Source organism: Glossina fuscipes, unplaced genomic scaffold (genome assembly GCF_014805625.2).
Source record: "Glossina fuscipes isolate IAEA_lab_2018 unplaced genomic scaffold, Yale_Gfus_2 114, whole genome shotgun sequence".
Lineage (NCBI taxonomy): Eukaryota > Metazoa > Arthropoda > Insecta > Diptera > Glossinidae > Glossina > Glossina fuscipes.
In genome coordinates, this window is record NW_023998457.1 from 19964 (window position 1) to 42516 (window position 22553).

At 34.1% G+C, this 22553-nt stretch overlaps 3 protein-coding genes across 3 annotated transcripts; all 3 read right to left on the reverse strand.

The window, feature by feature from the left end:
* Positions 1-380: 380 nt before the first annotated feature.
* LOC119639871 (dnaJ homolog subfamily C member 3) lies at positions 381-2693 on the reverse strand. Its single transcript, XM_038037558.1, has 4 exons — positions 2301-2693; positions 2099-2212; positions 1845-2044; positions 381-1779 (listed from the first exon to the last, which is right to left on the reverse strand). The coding sequence occupies exons 1-4, from the start codon at positions 2395-2397 to the stop codon at positions 694-696; spliced, it is 1497 nt and encodes a 498-aa protein (XP_037893486.1). The 5' UTR covers positions 2398-2693; the 3' UTR covers positions 381-693.
* A 3420-nt stretch (positions 2694-6113) lies between these two features.
* LOC119639957 (oocyte zinc finger protein XlCOF6-like) lies at positions 6114-15620 on the reverse strand. The gene is made up of 8 exons (XM_038037704.1): positions 15335-15620; positions 14943-15228; positions 12746-13603; positions 12598-12684; positions 10204-10513; positions 8144-8304; positions 7923-8072; positions 6114-6248 (listed from the first exon to the last, which is right to left on the reverse strand). Exons 1-8 carry the CDS (start codon positions 15464-15466, stop codon positions 6130-6132), a joined length of 2103 nt encoding a protein of 700 aa, XP_037893632.1. The 5' UTR covers positions 15467-15620; the 3' UTR covers positions 6114-6129.
* A 3547-nt stretch (positions 15621-19167) lies between these two features.
* LOC119639956 (protein SON) lies at positions 19168-22314 on the reverse strand. Its single transcript, XM_038037703.1, has 2 exons — positions 20189-22314; positions 19168-20127 (listed from the first exon to the last, which is right to left on the reverse strand). Exons 1-2 carry the CDS (start codon positions 22256-22258, stop codon positions 19474-19476), a joined length of 2724 nt encoding a protein of 907 aa, XP_037893631.1. The 5' UTR covers positions 22259-22314; the 3' UTR covers positions 19168-19473.
* Between the last annotated feature and the right edge of the window lie 239 nt (positions 22315-22553).

A 22553-nucleotide genomic window follows, 5' to 3' on the forward strand; every position in this document is an offset into this window, starting at 1 on the left:
CAACACAAATATCTTCTCTTATATAGTTTAAGATCACGCTCTAAATAAAAAGCCGATAGACAAATATATATTAAAAAAAGAGGGCACCATCTACACTTCAATTATAGACATTTTTTTTTTTTGTTTATTTGCTTTTTTTTAAATTTTTTTGTGGTAAAAAAAAAAAAAGTTCATTATTTTTTTCAAATTTAAATTATATATGTTATATATTTAATGCGTAGCAATAATTTAAAACTGTTTCCTTAAAATTTAAACATTTGTGTATTGTTTGTGGTGAATTTACATTTTGAAACGATTAACCTAACTATTTACACAACAATATAATAAGAAAAGAAGAGGCAAAAGTAAAAAAAGGAAATTTTTCTATTGAATTTAATTAAAACATAATAAAAGTGAGAGCCCGTCAGAGTAGGATGGCACAAAAAAATTATTAAATTAAAAAAAATTTCTGAGAAGATATGCACTAATGGTTATTTCCACAATACTTCATTAATTTCCTTGCGCCAGAGTTATTTAAATTGAATTTTACATCATAGTAGTGGAGTTATAAAACATAAAGGAAGTGTATGTGATTGCGTGTGTGTGTGTGTGAGTAGACAAAGATTACTTTTTGGTATTCTATACCTACTTATTAAAAAGATTTTTGACTAAATATTAAAATATTATTAGTTAACTGGCAAAGTCTTCGGGAGGTTAATTAAAATGAAATTTGAACTGGAACGGTGACCCGTGGTGGAAATGTGCAAACGGTTGTCCACCATGTTGGAAGCCACCTTGCTGACCCTCGGGATCTAAAGGATCTTGACCGTTATCGAATTGTCGTCGTTTTTCCGGATCCGTTAGTACTTCTTTTGCCGCCGCTATATCAATGAATTTCTTTTCGGCGACCTTTTTCTCATCGCCTTGGAAATTATCTGGATGCCATTTTTGTGCAGCTTTGCGATACGCTTTATGAATTTCTTGTTTACTCGCATCACGTTTAACACCTAATATCGCATAATAATCACGACGTTCAGCTCTTTTTTGCTGTTTCTTTGCTCTATCTAATCCCTCTTTGGCACGCTGAAGATTCTCATCAATATTTAGAGCCTCTTGAAAATCATGTATGGCATCATCGTACATTTCCGCCCCAATATAAGCATCGCCTCGATCACAGTAAACTTGAGCATCGCGTAGGATAACTAAGGCGTCTTTGCAATGGCTTAAGGCCTTAGTGTATTGTTCGTCCTTTGTATAACAGGTACATAGCAAACGTTTAATTTCAAAGATAATCATAGGTTCATCGTTTTCGTGCTTTAAAGCTGTTAAGGCTGCGGTAATACATTGCTGGTATTGTTTTTCGTCTCGTGATTGTTCCGCCGACGTTAAGCCTTTTTCAACTTTTCGTAGACGTTTGTAGAACGGAAAGCAGTCTTTATGCTCAGGATCTAGTCTTAGGCACTCGCGAATTTCTTTTAAAGCATTAGTAGCGTGACCAACACGATATAATAGTTTAGCCAATTGATAGTAGCCTTCTGTACTGTCCTGCGAAAGTCTATTGACGGAACGTAAATCGGATATAGCAGACAATAAATCGTCGGTTAGGATGTAAGCATCGGAACGGGCTTGTCGAAATTTTATTGACCATGGAGCAATTTCCAGCAATTGAGTTAACAAAGGAATCGCATTGCGGTAATCGCCTTGCTCCAATAACTCCTGAACAATTTCCCATTGTTCGTGTGCAGGACCTAATCGGGACTGGCTTTCGATTACCACCTCATTGTAAGGCTCCAATTTAAGCTGAAAATTGCATAGTGTAATAGGTGAATAGCTAATTGCCGGAATATTCTGAATAAATCATTTACCACACATTCAAAATCTTGGGCCGCTTCAGTAAATTCACCGCTTTTCATGTAAACACTGCCCCGTTGTACACGAGCGGCTATGAAATCTGGCTTCAATTCTAACACTTGACTGAAATCCTGTATGGCGAAACGTGTTTTGGCCAAAGCCAAATAAATAGTTCCTCGCTTGAAAAGTGTCAAATAATTACTGGGATCGCCCTCTGCAGTTGAAACATACTTGAGTAAAATATAAATTTTATGTATTTAATCCTTACCAACAGCAGCATGATAATGTGTAAGAGCATCACTCAATTGATTGTTTGCAAGAAAACGTTTACCCAATTCAAGATGATTTTCGATGTCAGCTGAACTACTTTCAACCTCCGCACCTTTTTAGATAGCATTAACCGGGTTATACATCAAATATTTCAATCTGAATTTGTGTTATAGTTTCAAAAATCATATATATAAACTAACCTTCCAAAAATAACTCCAAAAGTAATAGTAACACGCAAGCTGTCAACTTCCTTTCTCCTCCTCCCAGCAATAATAGTTCAGGTAATGACAACACCATTTTTTTTCTATAGTGAACGTGTACGTGTGCGTTTCAGTTTTAAAAAAGAATGAAAATAACTCTTTTATGGTTTTTTTTGGAATTTTGCTTTTTATATTTCTTGTATGTAGCTTGTAGCGTGGCAGCCTTCAGCGCCTACTATACAATCGGACGTAATCTCTTCCTTGTTGTTGCTTACGTATTTTCCCTTCCCCACCACAGCTTATTTATTTTTAATAGATACGTACGTACTTGTTTTACTTCTGCTTCAATTGCAGTTTTCTTTGCTAATTTATCACCAGAAATTTTCTAATATATTTTTTTTACCTTCATTTATTATAAATATAATGAATTGGTGTTCGCATTGTTTGCCTTCAATCACACGTCAGTTTTAATCCAAAACGGCAGAGTTGTATTTAGTATGTGGTTATTTCTGATTGGTAGTTTTGGCATTTCTTATCAAGAAATGCATTCAAATGAAGTTTGCTTACACTTAAAGAGACAGAGTAATATGTTTCTTTCCAATTTGAAAGAAAGACTCAGCAAGTGAGAAATCTAGCTAAAAACCGCCCAGAAAGAGCAGCAAGCTTCTACAAAATGTCTAGGCATTGAATCATGGGTCAGAAGGTGACCTTGTGATCATTGTTGACATTGTTACAAGAGTTTGTTAATTCCTTAGACTTCTTCAGTCTGAACTTGTAAGTACATTCCTTTCTGGTGTTGGCCAAGATTTAGAAATTCAGATCAATGTAGTATGATTTTAGAATGAGTAATTTTCATTGCCTGGTGGTATAACTGAAAATTTCAACGTGTCATATTTAGTGCTTTCCAAATATGCAAATCGAATTCCATTACCTGATAAATCAGTAAGGTTTCATTAAATTTAAAATTAATCTTTCATTTTCGATTTTTTATTGTCAATCGTTTTTTTTTTTTAATTTTTTGTAAATTAAGAGTTGTTGATATTTTTGGAAAAAGTTTCTGTTAAAATTAAAAATTATAAAATTATCTTAAAATAATTTTTATCTTTAACAAAAACACTACTCCACTAATTGACTAACACTATCTATCCATTTAGGACTGCAAGATTTTTGTCATTGATTTATTTGAAACGACTTTACACGCGATTTTTTTCGAAGCAAATCAAACTTTTACGTTTTATATTTGGGTAGCCGAGTGGGCAAGAGTCTCGACTAGCAACTTAGTGGTCGTGGGTACACATCTCAAGTGCGGTAAAGTTTTTAATAAAACCGAAAGTCTTAGATGCTAGTGCTTTGAGACTTAGAAATTATTCTCTGGCAAAATTTATAATCATAATAGTAATAATAATAATAATATCGTTTATATTTAAAAATGTTCATTTCGCTCTTTTTTCGATGTTGAATAATATTCTCGTTTTTAATTTTTTGTTTTAGATGAACAGCTTCTAGCTTAAGCATAGTAATGCGTTATTCCCATTTTCGGGATGGGATTTCAATTTTGCCGACTTTTTTCGACTTTGTAGGAATTGATTATAGGAAGAAATCATGTGGTTTTGCATATATACACAGAAATTAAACAAAAAAAAAAACTCGTAAGTAGATACGACACTAACTTATTTTAAATTTAGAAGTTATTTATCTAATCTTCCTTTATTTTGTATTACCTTAATTCTTTTTTATGTTATACTATTTAAAATTTTCTTCTATATTCTATATTATTTTAGAAAAAATCCACCTGAGTGGCCGAAGGCAAAGAATTTCGATTAACAATTCAATCTCAATGAAATCTCAATAAATGCGATAGAATTAGATTAGATGCTAGTACTTCAAGACCTTAGTCTGAAAATTTATTTCTCTGGCTAAATCAATAATAATATTAATAATTAATTGACAAACAAGCAAGAAAGACGATTTATACCCAGTTTTATACAAAAACTATTGTAACAACATCTTACAAAATAAGCATTTTCTAAGCTAAAGTAAGCCTGTAATGTCATTACCATTTTTCTGGATTGACTTTCAATTTTTTTTTTTTTTTTTTGAGTTAAGAGTCGTTTTGTGAATTAATAAAACATTTCAAATTTTCCTTTCTTTAAATAAATGGCTCACCAAAAAGTGCGTTTGGTTTTCATTTAATTCGCGAATGGTTTCACATATATAGAAAGGGCAGCTTACTAAGTTCAATTTGATCCTTGCCTTTCGTGTGGTTATACATAGCCATTTTAAAAAGGCAAATAGGTCTGCGAACGCGATTGATAAACCAAGGAGTCTGTATTACGTTACATTTTTGGAATGCAAAATATATTACAAAGATAACAGCTACAGTGTTGTATATTCGCTTTTGTCAGAAGTGTACTCTACCGTAGACAGAAATTATAACAAGTAAGAGTCGGGCAAGGCCGGCCGGCAAGTTATTCACTCATTTTGGTGATAATACACCAAAAGTTACACATTATTTTAATGCAAAGACATATTTTTTATGCACGTCCACATATTGGAGGAATCCTTATATGCGATGATATTCAAAAAGTTGATCTACCTGGTCCAAATACGGTAGGGTTCATTTCTATGTTAACCGTTTACTATTATAAATTAATTTTCACCCCTTTTACCTACCTTTTCACTATATAAAGACTTAGTTTTCGGTTATAGGAGAGAGGTTTCAAAACATTGCCGCAGTCGAACCAAATTTTTCATAACAATTTAGAATGTGCAAATAACATTACACAGCAAGTTTTGCAAATATTTTTCCACATAACGACTTTTCAAAATAAGGTGTTGCATGGGGAATAGTCAAAAAAAGTGGATTAATCCAAATCATTTTCAATAGCGTTCGTCGTTTTTCAAAGCACGTCAGTATACCAAATTCATTAAAAGATCTGATAATTAGTCACCTATAGTTTGAACACAAATTTAGATGGACAGACAGACAGATGGACAGATAGACGATTGATATAATAAAAAGTGGGCCTATCTTAAATCCTTCTGGCTGTTCCGAACGTACGTTCGCCTAAACGTAATGTACCCTGTACCAGAAGTGGTGCAGAGTATAATTATGTACTGATGAATGCTAATATTACTTGGCTAAGTTGAACTTGGAGACGCATTTTTTTATAAAATTTCTACAAATTTTTTTTTAAGATTATGACCTTTTCGAAAACAATTATATGCAAGCGACTTATTATTTTCAATTCCCAGATAAGTGAAATTTTCAAGGGTATCGCAAAGGAATCATTATATAGTTGTTATAAGTTTCGGGATCGTCTGTTTATACCAATTTTTCTGTGTTAGTTAATAATACTAATTTTAATAATTTCATTTTTCGACGCGCATATGTATATAAAGATATGTATATATATATAACATAAATAGTTTTTAAATTGAATTTTAAAATTTTTATTTATTTATTTATTTCCGTAAGTTAGTATAGATTTAAAATTATTTAATTTATTCTAAAACAATTTAATTACCTAAATATAACACATTTTCAAATATATTTGTATCTTTTTTTAAACAAACATGTTTTCCCCGATCAGTTTTAATATTTAGGTAACTTTTATAAAAAAAAAAAAGAAAACAAAATCCATAAATGGAAGTAATTTTTAATGTAAAAAATTTAATATAATATTAAAAAAAGTAATTTTAAAATACATATATATATATATATATACATATATATCTATATATATATATTTTTTTTTAAATAGTTTTAGTAAATTTCGAATAGTCGAATACTTCAGTTTCCAAAAACACTGGTAAATATTCTTTCTTTTTAAGGAATCACAAAATTAACTAAGTCATCCAGCGGTAGCCCTTTTTCATAATTCGTATTGAAATTTATATTAGCAGTAGCGGATATTTCTTCTGCATCATGCATTTTGCTCATGTGCCCTTTAATACAGAAATCAAAACAAATTACAAATGAGAAAACATAATTAGCGAAAATAAAATCATTTTGTTTTTATACCCATCACCGAAGGGCATTGTGAGCGTATCCTTGGAAAAGTTTAAGTCGGTTCTAAATTCTTCTGCAAATTTTTAGGCGATATCTCCATTTTAGCTAAAATGTTTCGGGAGAATGTTTATCGCAAATAGACATTTGCGCAGGCAGATAAATGGAGAGGTGAGCAGACGGATATGCTTAGAAGCACTGCAACAATTTGAACTGGTCAAGAATTTATATACTTTATGATGTTTTTGAAAGTTGCTTCGGCACCTTACAAAGATATTGAAATAAAATTAGTCTTTCTTAGGCCTAGGATTCAAGATTTGAATCTTTCCAGTTTTTGCAAACGTTTGCAGAAAATGAATACACCCATCATTCTAAAGAAGCTTCCCAAAGGTGCTCTAATTTGCCTCGCTCTTGAAAGAGGACCATTTCACTTTCCAAGATAATGGACATAAGTTCACTTCACCAATCTATTCCGTTTTGCGCTAGAATAGAAAGAGAACAAAGGCCGAGGATCATCATTAAATATACTACACTACCCTATAACTATTCATATAACGACTTTTTAAAATAGGTTTTTATATGAGAAGTAATTGAAAAGATGGTCTGATCAGAATCATATTTAACAACGTTCGTCACTGGGACATAAGATATCAGTGTACGAAATTTCATCAGGATATCTCAAAGATATGCGGCCTGTAGGTTAAACGTAAAAAGCAAGATAGGCAGACGGGTAGACGGAAAGGCAGATACACAAGCTTAAATCGATCCAGAAAATGATTACGAACCGGTATAGCAAAAGGCTGGTGCAGACGTAGGAAGGAATGGGGGGTACATTAATTTTGTCAAAAGGTTTATAATGCCCGGAAGGAAGCGTCAAGGTATATATTCGCCACCAAATTCGGAATGGATTTAAGCATGTGTTCTTGTACGCAGGGTGGTATTGAAAATGGCTCAAATCGGTCAAAGGACATGACCACAGCACCGTAACACGAAAACTGGGAACACTTTTGTTTTTCAAAAGGAATAAAACTTGGTTTTTGCTCGCTACTCGCAAACTATAGCAAATAAATGTTTAAAAATTTGAATGCAAGTTCTATGAAAGCTGCTGTAGCATCAGTGGGAAAATGGAAAAATTGACCACGCCTACTCAACATTATAGTGTAACAAAATTAAAATGTTTTTTTCAATACCTTTATAAAGCACAGAAATAAGCTTCAACCCCTTTAAACCCCTGAAGTATATAAATCATTGCACAGTTTCATATTTGAAATGCACCTAAAGATATCCGTCTGTCCGTAAGTCTGCGCAACGGTGTAGTATCTGTGGTAGACATACTCCCATAAATGAAAATGAAGATATCGCTTACAAATTTTGCAAAGAAAATTGAAAATGACTTAAACATTTCCATGGACACGCCTTGGCGACAGGAACTTTTATTTTGCAAGTAGATAAAATCAACTGTGACCATTCGACATTATAGAGACTGAATATGTAGTTCTTTTACTCTTCTAATCTGTTTTAGGATAACGATGATGGGTAGAAAAGATTCAGTCGCGGCCAGATATAATTTTCTTATTTGTTTTTTTTTTTGGTTTTAGTTGCTGTCGACTTACATTTAAATTTGATATGAGTCACAAAATTGGCATTGCACAGATCGCATTTGTAGTAAGTTTTTCCAGTATGTATCCGCTCATGCAATCTCAACGATTTTTCAAATAAATATGAACGTCCACATATTGTGCAACTGAAATTCTTTTCCAAAACTATGCATACGTACGTATATATGTATACACATGAAATGTAATAAAGTATATGATTAAGAAGCATTTATTACCTTCGTGACTTCTACGATGTTGAGTTAAGACATACTTTAAAGCAAAACCTTTACCGCAAACATCACATATATTGGGTTTCTCTTCAGAATGAGTTTTTAAATGCCAGTTCATATCTTGCGAGCGTTTAAAACGTTTCGGACATTGAGGACAAGCATGAGGTCTGCAATAGATATTAAAGAACTTATATTTCATATATATATTCATAATTTCGACTAAAAGTTTCCATAAAAATCACTTACAAATACTTTAAAAAGGTGCAAAAGCGAAAACTATTCATAAAAATTCATTACATTTCGCAGAATTTCTTAGCAAAGTTATTAAATTGCAAAACTAATCGAAAACTACTATCGATGTCGAATAAAGTCGGCTTTAAATCATCTCTGATTGGTCGTTACGCTAACAGAAATCTCGTCCACAAAGCTCAACAACCAATCAGTTATTTCTAGGTATATACCTAAGGGCAGAAACAAGAAGCTTTCTCTCTTGCCGTAAGAATTTCACGAAACAATTCACGTTGATAGGTTCGTTGTAGTGAACGCTTAAGCAATAAAAACATCACATGTAACTCGGTGGTGGTCAAAAAGAAGTGGAAAAAAGAGAAAGCTCGGGCGTACGCCCGATCGATGTTATGCGTTTACCCACTGACCACTTAATATAGCTACGACACAAAATGGACCACCGCACTGAAATTTGAGCTCACGAAAATCGACTTGATACTCGCTGCTTTTATCTACTGGGCTATGTGGTTTGCGATCAGACCCACACTGCATCTCCCAACCTGTGGCACATCGTTTTCGTCTTCCTTCACTTATTTCTCTGTAGCCATCGCCTTGTATACGCGCAACCCGAGTAGGCACTCAAGAAAAAAGACATTTTTTTCTATTCTTACTCTTATTATTACAATTTATTTAAACTAAATCTTGAACTAAAAAGTACGAGGAACACTAGTAACTAAGTCTATCGATTTTCTTTTTTTCAAAGATAGGTAAATTGGTTAGTAAACTCGTTTTATTGACATTATCTCTTTCGGCTCCATAGTGTTAGACGTTTACTGGCAGTGAATGAATTGCGTACATTTACAAACCGTAGCGAAGCGATCGCGTACAACTTGTTTTACTCTTGAAGAAGATGATCTTCTATATTTGACGTGAACGGAGGAGCGTTTAAGCAACTGAGCAACCAAACGAAGACGAGCCTTTGTTCAACAAGAAAAAAGACGATAATCTTCCGTTTGTTAACGTTTCGGTAAAGGTCGTTGCGGCTTGGAGGGAACTCCTGTTACAATCATCAGAAAGCTGTTGGCTTCACCTACTTTGGAGCATTAAGAAGAATAAAGCATTTATTTCTTTGAAGAAGATCTAATGTCTGTTCAACACTCGAAGAAGGCAATTTTCTGTGATTGACGTGAGTGAAAAGTCGTCAAGGAAGGAGAATGAATAACGAACTAAATTAAGAGTTGCTAGTCATTGACAAAAAATAGCGAATTCTTTGAAGATGATTCTGAAGTGTGCTTAAGACCCGAAGAAGGTACTGTTCTGAGTTTGATATGACTGAAAGGTCGTTATCGAACACGCATCTACTAAGTAACTAAACTAAAAGCTGGTCTTCAGCGAGAAAATATGTAGAATTCTTTGAAGGAAATTCTTGAGTGTGCTTAAAATCCGAAGAATGTATTTTTCTGTATTTGACATGACTGCAAAATCATCTTCCAAGGAGCGTCTACTAAGCAAGTAAACTAAGACCAGCTACTGTTCAGTAAAAGAAAAAATTTCAACCCAAGACGATAATCTTTCTTTTCTTGAAATTTTATGCAAACGTCATTGCAACATTGAGGCAATTACTATTGTTACCAGACCGCTGCGGAACAACATGAATAATAAAAATTTTGAACGAAAACCTGTTTAAAAAACCATCATTATTCGAAAGTTTGAGCATTCCTATGAAAAAGGGATCATAAAGGTCATTAAGAAATGATAAAATTTCACTGAACCGGAGCGTTTGATTAAACTTTTTAGGTTACAAAAGTTTGCCATAAATTCTGCTTTCTTTAACTGCTTACCTTCCTTCGATCGAATGAACTGCCTGATGTCGTTCTAAAGCTGATTTCATATTAAAACGTTTATCACAAACTTCACATTGAAATAATCCGCTAAATTGCTTTTGTTTTTTATTCATTATCACTCGTTTGTTATTCGAAATTTTAATGGTACACTTCTCTTCGTTATGGTCTTCGAGCATATGCTTTTTCAAATCAATTTCATTTTCATATCTCTTATGGCACAACATGCACTCAGTTTTCTCCAACACTGTTAAATTATCTAAATGATAGTCCAGCATGTGTAAACGCTTTTTGGCATAGGAAGCAAATACTACATGTATAAAACAAAAACAAAAAAAGAAAATATATAATTTATTTGTTAATTAAATATAAATTAAATATTGGTTATATTAATTTTCTAATTAATTGCTTATAATTTGTGTATTTGTTTATTCATATGCATATACATATAATTGTGTCAAGAGAAGTGAATACAATCCGCATTCAAGTTGTCTCAAAGCAGTTGTAATATAATCCGAAAGTATTTATTTACTTAAAGCAAAGTTGAGGTTATGTCCGATATAATTTTCAAATGCCGCTCGAGACAATGAAAGTCTCGTCTCGTAATGTTGAGCTGTCTAAAGGAGAGGAATCACATATACTTTAAAAAGATCAAAATAAGTGAATATTTCCGCCCTTCTTTGCCAATCGTTTTCTAAGTAAACTTATCGTTTATTGAAGACATGGTTTCATACATTTTGTTCTGTCGACAACTCTACAAAAAAAAAGCACTACAGTAGACCACGGTTCACCATTAAATACCCCATATCATCGTAAAGTTGTTCATATAACGACTTGTCAAAACAAAGCATTGTATAGAAGGTGGTGAAAAATTGATCCGATCCGAGCCGTTTTCAATCGCATCCTTGGCCCAAAACAAGTCGATCTACCAGATTTCATCAATATACAACCCGAACATAAGAATGCATGGGCAGACATTATACGGACAGACGTACAGACATGCTTAAATTAAATCAGAAAATGATTTCGAAAGAGTGTATCAAGTTTCATGAAAATATCTCAAAAATTGATAACTGTAGCTTGAACGCTAAATTATGTGGGCAGACATTATATGGAAAGATAGACAGACGGACTGATAGGCGATCGGTATAATAAAATGCGAATCTATCTCATATCTTTCGAGGCGTACCTCCACACAAAGGTTTCACCCTTTTCAAAATTTCTATGAGATCCTAGCTTTTAATTTTCAGCTTATTTATTGAATATTTAAGTCGTATAGGAGCTTAAAAATAAATCCTAGCGATTTTGCTCGACATTTTTGAAATTGATTCGATATATAAAGCGTATCCTCGCGGTGTTAAAATAAATTGTTAGATCTCATATCACTCATGATACAGGGCGTATGGACTTACGTAACATTCAGAAGGACCCATCTTATATGATTCTGACGATCTGAACTTGTCTTTGCGTCTAATGTCTGTCCATGCCTTTATATGTTCAATTTACAGATCGGAATTTTTGAGATATTTTGATGAAATTTGGTACACCGACGTGTTTTGACCCAAGGACGAATGCTATTGAAAATGGCTTGGATCGGGCCACTTTTGCTTTTTTCTCTTTTTTTTGCTATAGATTTCAGACTTGTTTAATTTGTAGTAAGTGTAAAAGTTCTTAGAAGACTGTTGATCTAGCTCACTGGGGACCGAAACTATGCAATCCCTTTGGGTAAACATAGACGTAACGAAACCCTCATCTTTTTATGGTGTTCTCTATAAACATTGACTGTTGCTTCTTAAGGGTCACACTTTCGAGAGTTTCACAGTTCAACGGCAAAGAAAGGTTTAAAGGTATAGCTTGACGACGGGTTTTTTACTTGGACGCCTAAGAGTTGTATCGGAAGAGGACTTTTCTAATGAAAAGGGAGCATTTTTCTTCTCCTCTTTGGTTCTCTTCTATGTATATCATCAAACGCACGATGGTCAGCGTTATTTAAGAGTGGCACAGTTGGGTATGTGCTGTATGATGGCAACCTGAAAAGTATTCGTTCCTCGTGGTCTTCCGGGCCGTAAGTCATGAGTGTCGACGGGTGTGAGCTTGCCCAAAAAGTAAGATTGCTTCCGTTAGGAAGATGCAAGATCCATCTGACTGAGGGCCTCCTTCAATGGGGATTGCCTTATTCCTTGACGGTTCCTGCTATTGTTTGTCAAGACAACTCGTGCGCCACCGGTTGCCGTGAGGTTAGACCTTCAAGATAACAACCCACGCAAAACCATAAAAGAAATCTGTTAACCTACCCCACTATTCACCCCATTGGTCCACTTAATGATAATAATTGTATTAAAATGTGAGAAAATGTAAAAGTAAGCTAACAAGTTGATAACACCGTGCACTTACCCTCTGAACAGTTGCCGCATTTATATGGTTTTTCACCATCATGTTGACGATAGATATGCCAGCGTAATGTTTTCAGATGAATGAAACCTAAAATGAAAAACAAATTTCGATTTCGATTTTGTTTTACACAAATTTCCGTAGTACTTACATTTACCGCAAAATGAGCAGACTTCCTGATTTCTTAAACCCGTGTGAGTCTCTTCGTGACATTTCAAATGTCGCTGATTGATGAACAAACGTTCACAATAAGTGCATTTTAATTGATATTCAGGTTTATGCCATTTCATGTGATAATTGAGACTTTTACGCGATAGAAAACTCTTCTGACAGAGCGTGCAATCATAATCGATCTCTGTATGATATTTTTCAATGTGATTACGTAAATTAAAACGATCGGCGTACTTTTTACCGCACGTTTCACAGGTAAACATTTTCTGGCAATGTTGATCTTTCAGATGCATTGTCCTTGAGGCGGCATCTTGAAAACCCATCTCACAAAATGGACAATTATAGGGATTCTCAGAATTATGATAGACAGTTATATGCGTTAATAAATCCCGTTGAGTGTGAAACATTTCAACTGGCCGATGACGAGACTTATAACAGTATTTACATTCAAACGTTATGCTTATGTTATCGTTTGTCAAGTCATTTTCGTTGTGATGACTAGAAGAGCTCTTCTTCTTCTTCTTATCGTTATTTGAGTTGACATTATTAGTATAAATTTTACTTTCATTCGTATTCCAGTTAACGGATTTCACTGCATCATGAAACTCTTCGATAATTCCATTGTCACTCAAATCGTTCGTATCATCGATATGAACGCTTTTCCTATTGTTCGCATTATTCACAAAGATTGTAGGTATTATTATATTATTATTGCTATTACTGTTATTGTTATTAATAATTTCAGAGGAATTTTGGTTGTGGGTTTTTATAACGGCAGTGCGTGTTGTATAGGTTTTTATGGTTTTCTTTGAAACGTTGGCAGAAATCGTATTTTTTGCTTCATTAAATTATTCAAAAAAAAAAAAAAAGAAAAGAATAGTAATAACAATAACATTTAAGAAAATTACATAATATAAAGTAAGTAAGATTTATAAATTCTACTGCAAAAATGCCTAGAGAGAATGCATCAACTTCTCAATTTCTCGCTGTTCATTAACTATTCCAGAAGCGTTTCTTCTCTTCGCTGAATGAAACTGTCCGAAATGAAATTTCTCAGATTGTTTTTCGCTTTTTATACCCATCACCCAGGAATGAGGAGTATATTCATTTTTTCAAAGCGTCGAATCGATTTAAACATGTCCGTCTCTCCATCTGTCTAGTGGTCAACATTATCCTGGCCGCAAAAATAAAGCTGTCGACTTCAAATTTGACAGAAACTTGGAAAGCTCTTACATGCAGGTTCGTATTGAAAATGACTCAAATCGGTCCAAGGACACGCCCACAGTGTCACGTAAACTGAGAACAATTCTATCTGTCAAACGGAATAAAAAATTGGGATATATTCATTTTGTCAAAATGTTTACAACGCCTACAAGGAAGCTTTAGAGGGTCCATAAAGCAAATTCTAAACCGATGTAAAAATGTCCGTCTGTCCGTCCGTGTAGTGTTTCTCTTGTAAACATTCTCTCGGCTGTAAAAAAGAAATTGTCAACATCAATCCTGGCAGACGTACTGGAACTTCTTGCCCGCAGGCCGATCTTGCAAATGGGTAAAATCAATCGAACGACACGCCCACAATATTACGTAATGTGAAAACATCTCTGTTCTTCTGGAGAAATAAAAATTTAGTTTTTTGATTATAACTATCATAAACTGTAGCACACAAGTATACAAAAAATGTACCATATATTCTATGGGTAACGCTGTAGCATCCCGTACGAAAATGGAAAAAATCAACCGCGGCTACCCAATGTTATAGTTTATGAAAATTTAATTGTTTTTTTTCAATAACTTAATAAGGCACAGAACAAAGCTTGAAAATCCTAATAAAATATAAAAATTCGGAATGCACCTAAACATGTCCGTCTGTTCGTCTATCCAGTTGTCTGCCTGCGCAACTGTGTAACATATGCGATAAACATTCCCCCCTTTAGCGAAAATGGATTTAACAAACTGAAATTGGAAGTGACCTACATTTTTCACAGGACACGGCTACGCAACAAAAACTTTTATCATCTACGCCCAGTGCACATTATAAGGCATGAAAATGTAATTCATTTACCGTTTTAATCTTTTTTAAGATAACGGTGATGGATATATAAAAGATCTAGTCACGATCGAATATAATTTTCTTACTTGCTCTCCGTGCATTCTCTCTTTATTCTCTACGCTCTTACCATTATTTTCGTTGGTTTTAATTTCGGTGTGATTTTTAATTCTTGTTGATTGATGGACAATGACACCAACAGCAGTCGTATTAACTGTGCACTCATTATTTTCTCGTTCGGTAGTAAAATTATCAAAATTTTCATCGTCTTTTATGCTTTGATTATCGATTTTATCGAAAATATTATTTAGCTTAACTTGAGCCTCCGAGCATTGTAAACGAAATGAAGATATTGTAAGGAATTTATTAAAACAATCGTGACAAATTTTCTGCGGCAAGCCATCATTAGGTGAAATCTTGAAAATATAGAAAGTTACAAAAACATAAAAAAAAAAAAAACAAATGACTTTTTTCATATTTCAATTAAAATTGGGAAAAAAGAAAACAAAAAAAAACCGATACCTTCAATTTCCATATATTGAACTCAATGCGAATCGATTCTATTTCCGTTTGCCTATATTGCGGGTTGAATAAATCCATCCATTGGCTTTCATTATCAAAATCACACTTGGCACAGGTACGACAAGTTTCCATAGTTTTTGCCTTTCTTCGCTAATTTTCATTATTTTTAATTTTTTTTTAATTTAATTTAATTTTACATAATTATAAATTCTCGTAAGATCTTTCGCTTATCGAAACAAACTTCTTTGCTAAATGGCATTTATAAAAAAAAAAATTCTCTTTGCCTTTCCACACACATACACACGCGCGCACTTACATTATATGTTTTATAAGAAAAAAAATAAAAAATAAAAAGAACATGTCCTAGAAGAATTAAGCATCGTTAACAGCCCGTCATGAACTGAACTTAGCTGAGCTAAACTAAATCAAAAAAAAATTCATCAAATATTTCCTTAACACAGATTTTTCAGCTTCAACTTCTCGGTCAAACTAATTTTCCTTATCCGTGAGCATGTATATATATAAACATGTAGGCGTGTGTGTATGAGCGAAGGCATATCGAAGATTTTTTTCTCTATACTAAAGGAGAGTTGTATCCTGCAGGAGTAAATGTTCATATTTACCTTTGCACACTTATGTGTGCAAGCATTCCCCCCCATTTCATTCGTATTCGTATTCGGCTACAGACGACCTTCAAATAGTTTTCACATACAGTTATACGCTTGGCTTCCGGCAAATAATACAAGTGATTGTTGATATCGTTGGCTTTGCATTGCTTTTCAAAGCTAAAAGATTTAAGAAGTTGTCACCTCATCCTCACTTAACACCTCAGTTTATCGTCTACTATATGAACTTTTACTTGGATACCTGCTTTCATATTATTCCTGTATACGCATTTGTGCATCTGCTCTGGGACGAGAGAACTTCACCGATTAAAATAGCATCTGCGCATTTCATATCTAGGAAAATGAGCGCCAATATTGTTACATATAAGGATTTTCATATATTGGATGTGCACATGGCACATACACCACTTTTAGTACAGGGTATATTAAGTTTGTGGGCATATATGTAACACGCAGAAGGGCTTAAGATAGATCTACATTTTATTATACCAATCGCTTAACTGTCCATCTGTCTGTCTGCCTATCTAATGTTGCCCGGTGACGGCGTTTCTTTCCTTAGAGAGTCTTCCAGGATATCGGAGATCGTCTGCGTGCAAACTTTCTCACCAATGTAGTCAGCTACTCAGGAGGGCCAGTACAGTAGTTTGTAGAAAAGCTAACGATAATGTAGGGTGATGGGTGCCTTTGGAAAACTTTGGATCAGTAGAGGCGATCTTTTGAACCCCTTCTGAAGTGAAACTCATATAACAAAAAGGTCTAACTTTCAATGCTTTATGATGAAAATGAGATCAAAATAGTAATTTAAGATATATATAGAGAACCGTACCAAATTTGGGCCATGTCGTCCTATTTTTTGGATCCTGCCCTATATAACGATTTCCACGACAACGTTTGGTTTTAAGGCCGTTTGATAGAAGTAGTAACTGTGCTAAACTTTTGAACCCCTTGAGGGTTCCCAGTTTTACGGAAAATAAGCCTTTATGAGATATAATTCTTAATATACCGTTCTATAACAGCAAGTTCCTACAAAAACGAGGCGCAATTAAGAATTGTATTAGACAATGTAGTCGGCCTAGCCCAACTATATTTTCACTTCTTTTATTTATTCGTTTAGTTAAGTTAAGGAAGTTCGTTAAAGACCAGAATAACAATATTATGAAATTATTATTAATTTGACGATTCTTTCGTAAATTACACTATATCGGAGAAGTAGGCTGTCTGCAAAGGTTTAAAATTAATCAAAATTTTTATTTGCGTTAATAGTAAAACATTGGGAATCATTATAGAAAAAAATTTAATTATGATTGTGTGTGCATGACACATCTGTATTAAGTGCTCCTTCATTGCAGAAGAATATCGAGGAACTATATTTAGAGAAAAAAGCATTACAAAGCAAATGACAAGAAAATCCAATTTTTTTGGTAAAGCGTTATCAAACTCTGCCTTAGAGAAGGCTTAAAATTTTGTTTTCATTACAATTTTTTTTTCTTTGTATTTACTACACATTTAGAAGGTTTTCAATTGATACATTGATGACTCAAAATAATTTCCAACGAAGAGTTCTTTCTTAAACGAAGAGGGAGTAATTCAGATTTGCTTGTTACTGCAATTTTCTTTCAGAACGAAAAAATGTCCTTAGTTTCTATACGTACTTCATTCCCAGAAAAGTCGGCTAATCTTAATTTATATCTTATCGAACAAGCAGGTTTCAGCAGGATTTGGTCCACACCTGATATTATTCTAGATATTAATAAAACAGAAAACGTATACCTATTAAATATCTCTACCCTAATTATTCATATAAAGATTTTTCAAAATAAGATTTTATATGGAAACTAGTCAAAATAATGGTCCAATACGAACCCTTTTGCATCGTTGCCCCAAAGCAAGGCAGTTTACCAACTTTCCAAAAATTGTCGACGATATGTAGCTTTCACACAAGAAAACAAAATGGACAGAGGGAGAGACAAGCTTAAATAGATTCCAAAATCTCAAAAGAGGGGCACGTAATCTTAAATCGATTCAGAAAATCATGCTCAAAAATTACGATACATATAAAAACACAAAACGGACAGAGGGATAGACAAGCTTAAATCGATTCAGAAAATGATGCTCAAACATGTCAAAAATGACGATGTGTATGTTACACACAAAAAAAAAAAAAAACAAAGCGGACAAAGAGACAGGCAAGCGTAAACCGATGCAGAAAGTGATTTTAAGTCATTTGATATAATAAAAGGTGACATCAATTTTTCTCAAGCCTTTCTGGACATTGTATATATGTGCACAAATTTAATATGCCCCTGCGAGCATACAAGAATGTAGATAGGGCAGAAAAAAATTTTTCCTCGGAGTACGATTGTATAATTATTGAAAACCCTTGTTGAAAATGACATAAAAAAAATATGTATATATATATATATATATATGGGGTTTTTTACTGAAATGGAACTAGTATACCATTGTGTAATTTTCATGTTATGCCTTGTATTTGCATCTCTTCGACTAGCACTTACAATCACTTTGAGATATAGAAAATTTTCTTTCTAGAAAGCTTGGCGAACTAAATATTGAAAGTCTCCGAATCATAATTTACAGATATAAAAATTGTTTAAGTTACTTCAAGACATAAAACTTGAAATTTGTTCGATTTAATATTAAAATCATTTGAAAATATATAATTTTGAGATATAAGATTTGACTTTTTTTTTCAATAACTTTGTTATATTAATCGTATTAGTAGCGAACAAGAATAATTTAAAATTAGACGGATCATTAATTACGCTGACCGATTAAAAAACATTTTTCGAATCGATTTAAGCTGTACGTCTGTCTATCTGTCCATGTGCGTTTGCTGTCAAGGCATAATTTTCAATAATTAAAATATCTTGCAATTTTGAAATTTGCTACAACGATGTGTTTTGAATCATCGATTTTAGTGTTTTTACTTATCTTTACAGCATTATCCGTGTTTTTATAAAAGAATTCTATTTTCTTTGTTTTCTTGCCTCATTCGGAAACCGTATAGTGTAATCAAATTTACAAAAGTCATAAGTAATGGAGCGAACATTAAATATGAAAAAGAAGAGGTAAGAGATTCCGCGAGACACGTGAGAGGCAAACCGATTTAAAAGATTTTAGAAAACTTGTATTTTTTTGGGCGCAATTTATATCTATCCTAATAGACATATAAAAGCGTATTCAGCAAACACTTTCAAAGTTGAAGTGAAATACATTTGAAGTGAATGACAATTTAGACACGCTTTGCGTGTTACCTAAGAAGAGTGCATAAGCATAAAAGTAAATTTAGGGAAATCTATGGCGAGAGCAGTACATATGGACGCAAATTATCTGTTTTTTTACTAACTCAAAACTTACTATTTACATTTATTATAAAGTTAGACTTCAATTTCTCTTAGTTAATCCATTTAAATTAAATATTTTTACATGTTTAGCAAAACTAATTTCATTCAATTAAAAACTAATTCATCGAGCGCCTCCCCCCTTTCCCCTTCAATCGGCAGGCAATATGCCTATTTGTTGTAGGCAAAATTTAGCAGCCAAAAGTTTAGCTTCCTTTTTTGTATTACAAGCACGTTCCGGCGTAAACGTTTCTCCATTAACAGATACTGAAAACATAAACATTCTGCTATGAGATGGACCTTTCTGGTTTGTCAATGTGTACGTGGGTGGGGTCCATTTGCGTTTCGATGTGAGTTCATTGAGTAGACATACCGGATGTCTATCTTGGATATTTAATTGGGCTTGAGCTTTACCGCTGACAGGGCGCTTTTTTGGTGGGTTCAGTTTACGGCTCGCGAAACCATTGCAATCATCTTGCGCTACTAGGCCGCGTTTATCTAATTTCACGTCAAGCAGCAAAGGTTGCAAAGCTCCATTTTTGTCTCTACCCAAACCTTCACCGGGTTTCCAGCCCATTTTCTGTAATAACTGCATTCCTACGCCACCGGTTACCGGTTTGGATGAGGTCAATTGATCTCTTCGGGCCCATACTTGAGGACCCGAATTTAATTCGCTCGGTTTTAGTATGTTTGCACCAGTGCTTCCAGTAAACTGGCCAGGTAAATGTTTAGATGATGCCCAACTGGTCATTTCACGTTGCGAGCTGTACATCATCTTTAAGGCCTCCGAATCCATGGGATTTTCCTAGCAAATAAAAGTATAATTATACAAACAAGATATTACATAATACTAGGCCACTGCCAACCTGTAATCTTCTCATAGCATTAAGTCTTTTAGATATAATTGAGGACACATCTAAAGGTGGCCCTTCGTTTTGAGAGAATACGGTATCAGTACTGGAAGGAATGGGAACATCTGGTACAAAATCAACGCGTGGCGTTTCGACCGATGCTGTTGCAACGCCATTAATTGGCTCCGTTAAAACATCTTCAGTTTTAACAACGTTTACATCTGCACTTGTGACAGATTCTGCGGCCGTTGCCACTGTAGGTGGCACTGATTTAAAAGCCGGTTCTTGTTCTTCCTCGACAGGAAGTGATTTACCGAGAACATTTTTCGGCATTGTATTTTTGAATACATTTGCTGCGGGATTCGATGTTGACAATGCCGGCAATGACGCTAACTTATCTTTGGCCTCCACAAGTATCCAAGATTCCGTTAAACGATGCTGTTGTCCAGACGACACGGGGAACTGCATGGTTATGGCCTTGGTTTGATCGTCCGTTTTCACAACAACCGGCACGATTGGCTTGCAATTACGAATATGCATTACAATTGGTTCCCGTTCCTTGATCTGGAAGGGGTGGTGAAAAGCTTTCGCGTTACCGCTTTTATCCACATCGGAATCTTCATCAGAACTCAAATCTGATAGATGTTCACCATTCGAGATTTTTTTACAAAACTCTGTAAGATCTTCTACAGTTCGGCCTCCATAACGCATTTTGAGTAGCACCTTATCCTTGACCTCTTGCGTCATATTATCGCAACCGGGCAGATTGCCGCGTTTAAACATACTGATAGCATTCTTCCGGGCAATTTCTAATAAGCGTTTTTTATCAATGCCCAAATCGTGGTATCTGGAACGTGATCGTGTACGAGAACGTGAGCGTGAGCGTCGACTATAGCGACGACTATTAGAGGAATATTTACTACGTTCTCGTCCACGATCACGATATTTATCGCGACTGCGTGCGCAATCGCGATCACGGTCATCAACCCGATCTCTACTTCGAGTACGCTTTAAGCCAGCGTAAAAACTGTTATGAGATCGATTTTTACTATGATGAGGTGAACTAGTTTCTCTAACGGGTTCTCTTTCTCTGAGATAAGTCTCTTCATCAGAAAGTGTAGTGTCGCTGATTTCGCCTTCCGATTTCGATGAATCAGATGTTACTCTTTCTAAATTTTCTTTTTTTATTTTCAATTCCCGTCCACGACTACTGTGCTTTTTTCCCCGCTGGCTATCTTTATCCCTAAAGTCTTTGTAAAAATCGTTAAAAACTTCTGAACGCCTTTTCTTGGCATTATTTTCGTTCTCTGACTTATCGTGACGTCTCTTATGATCGGACGAGGTCTTGCAATCTTTGCTATTTTTATTCAAAGATAAATGTTTACTAACCTCTTTATGCTTAGGTCTATCTTGTTCTTTGCTTTTATCGCCTTCACGAATCTTTTTCTTTTCCATACTATCTCTATGAACGTCTTTAGTTTTACCCTTTTCCTTGTCTTTACCTTTACCCTTTTCCTTCACTTTATCACCATCTTTATGCTTATGTTTATGCTTCTTTTTTTTCTTATGTTTACGTTTTCCCTTGGAAATTCCAGATTCTGAATCGGACTGTTCGTCAGCGGACTTGTTTTTTTTATGTTTTTTCTTTTTATCTTTTTTATGTTTCTTAACTTTATTAATGAGATTTTTATCATCTAATAACTCATCTGGTGGGGCAACATTAAACACTTTAAACAGTTCAGTTAATATTTCATTAGAACTCTTTACGGGTTCGACACTTTTCTTATCATCGTCTTCATTCTGATGTTTCTCAGATGAGCTTTGAGTGTCTTGCGAAACATCATCATCATCATCATCATCATCGAGGGATTCATCCACATCAGAATTAGCATTATTAACGCGGCCATTATCATTAATATTATTATTAACTTTTACTATTCCATTATTGGAATCTAAAGGCTCTTCTTTAATTATTGCTGTTGCTGATGCCGCCGTTAATAACTGAATTCTTCTTTCTATTTCTGGATCTGATCTTTCTTCTTTAAATTTGACAACTTGGTTTGTTGGATCTATTGCATTCGCCATGACTTAGTTTTATTTTGATTTAATAATTTCCGATTATATTTTATAGATTTTATAACACTTATTTAATTTATTATTTATTTACATATAAATGAAAATTTTTCACTCGCGAAATTTTTAAGAAATTTTCATAGAGACAGACTTGTAAAACTGTCATAACATCGAAGATGTGTTTAATAGTAATTCTTAAAATAGCGTGTTGCCGCATTAAAGAATCAAGAATCAAATCATAACGAATATATATAAAAAAACTGTAACTATACTTATATAATATATTTCATAACATACAGAACCGAAG

Coding starts and splice junctions, on each gene's coding strand:
- LOC119639871 (XM_038037558.1), bottom strand. CDS start 2,397: ATGGTGTTGTCATTACCTGAACTATTATTGCTGGGAGGAGGAGAAAGG. Junction 2,213..2,300: donor TTTGGAGTTATTTTTGGAAG/GTTAGTTTATAT, acceptor CTATCTAAAAAG/GTGCGGAGGTTGAAAGTAGT. Junction 2,045..2,098: donor ACATTATCATGCTGCTGTTG/GTAAGGATTAAA, acceptor TTTCAACTGCAG/AGGGCGATCCCAGTAATTAT.
- LOC119639957 (XM_038037704.1), bottom strand. CDS start 15,466: ATGGAAACTTGTCGTACCTGTGCCAAGTGTGATTTTGATAATGAAAGC. Junction 12,685..12,745: donor CTGCTCATTTTGCGGTAAAT/GTAAGTACTACG, acceptor TTTTCATTTTAG/GTTTCATTCATCTGAAAACA. Junction 8,073..8,143: donor ACATCGTAGAAGTCACGAAG/GTAATAAATGCT, acceptor ACGTATGCATAG/TTTTGGAAAAGAATTTCAGT.
- LOC119639956 (XM_038037703.1), bottom strand. CDS start 22,258: ATGGCGAATGCAATAGATCCAACAAACCAAGTTGTCAAATTTAAAGAA. Junction 20,128..20,188: donor ATGCTATGAGAAGATTACAG/GTTGGCAGTGGC, acceptor TTTATTTGCTAG/GAAAATCCCATGGATTCGGA.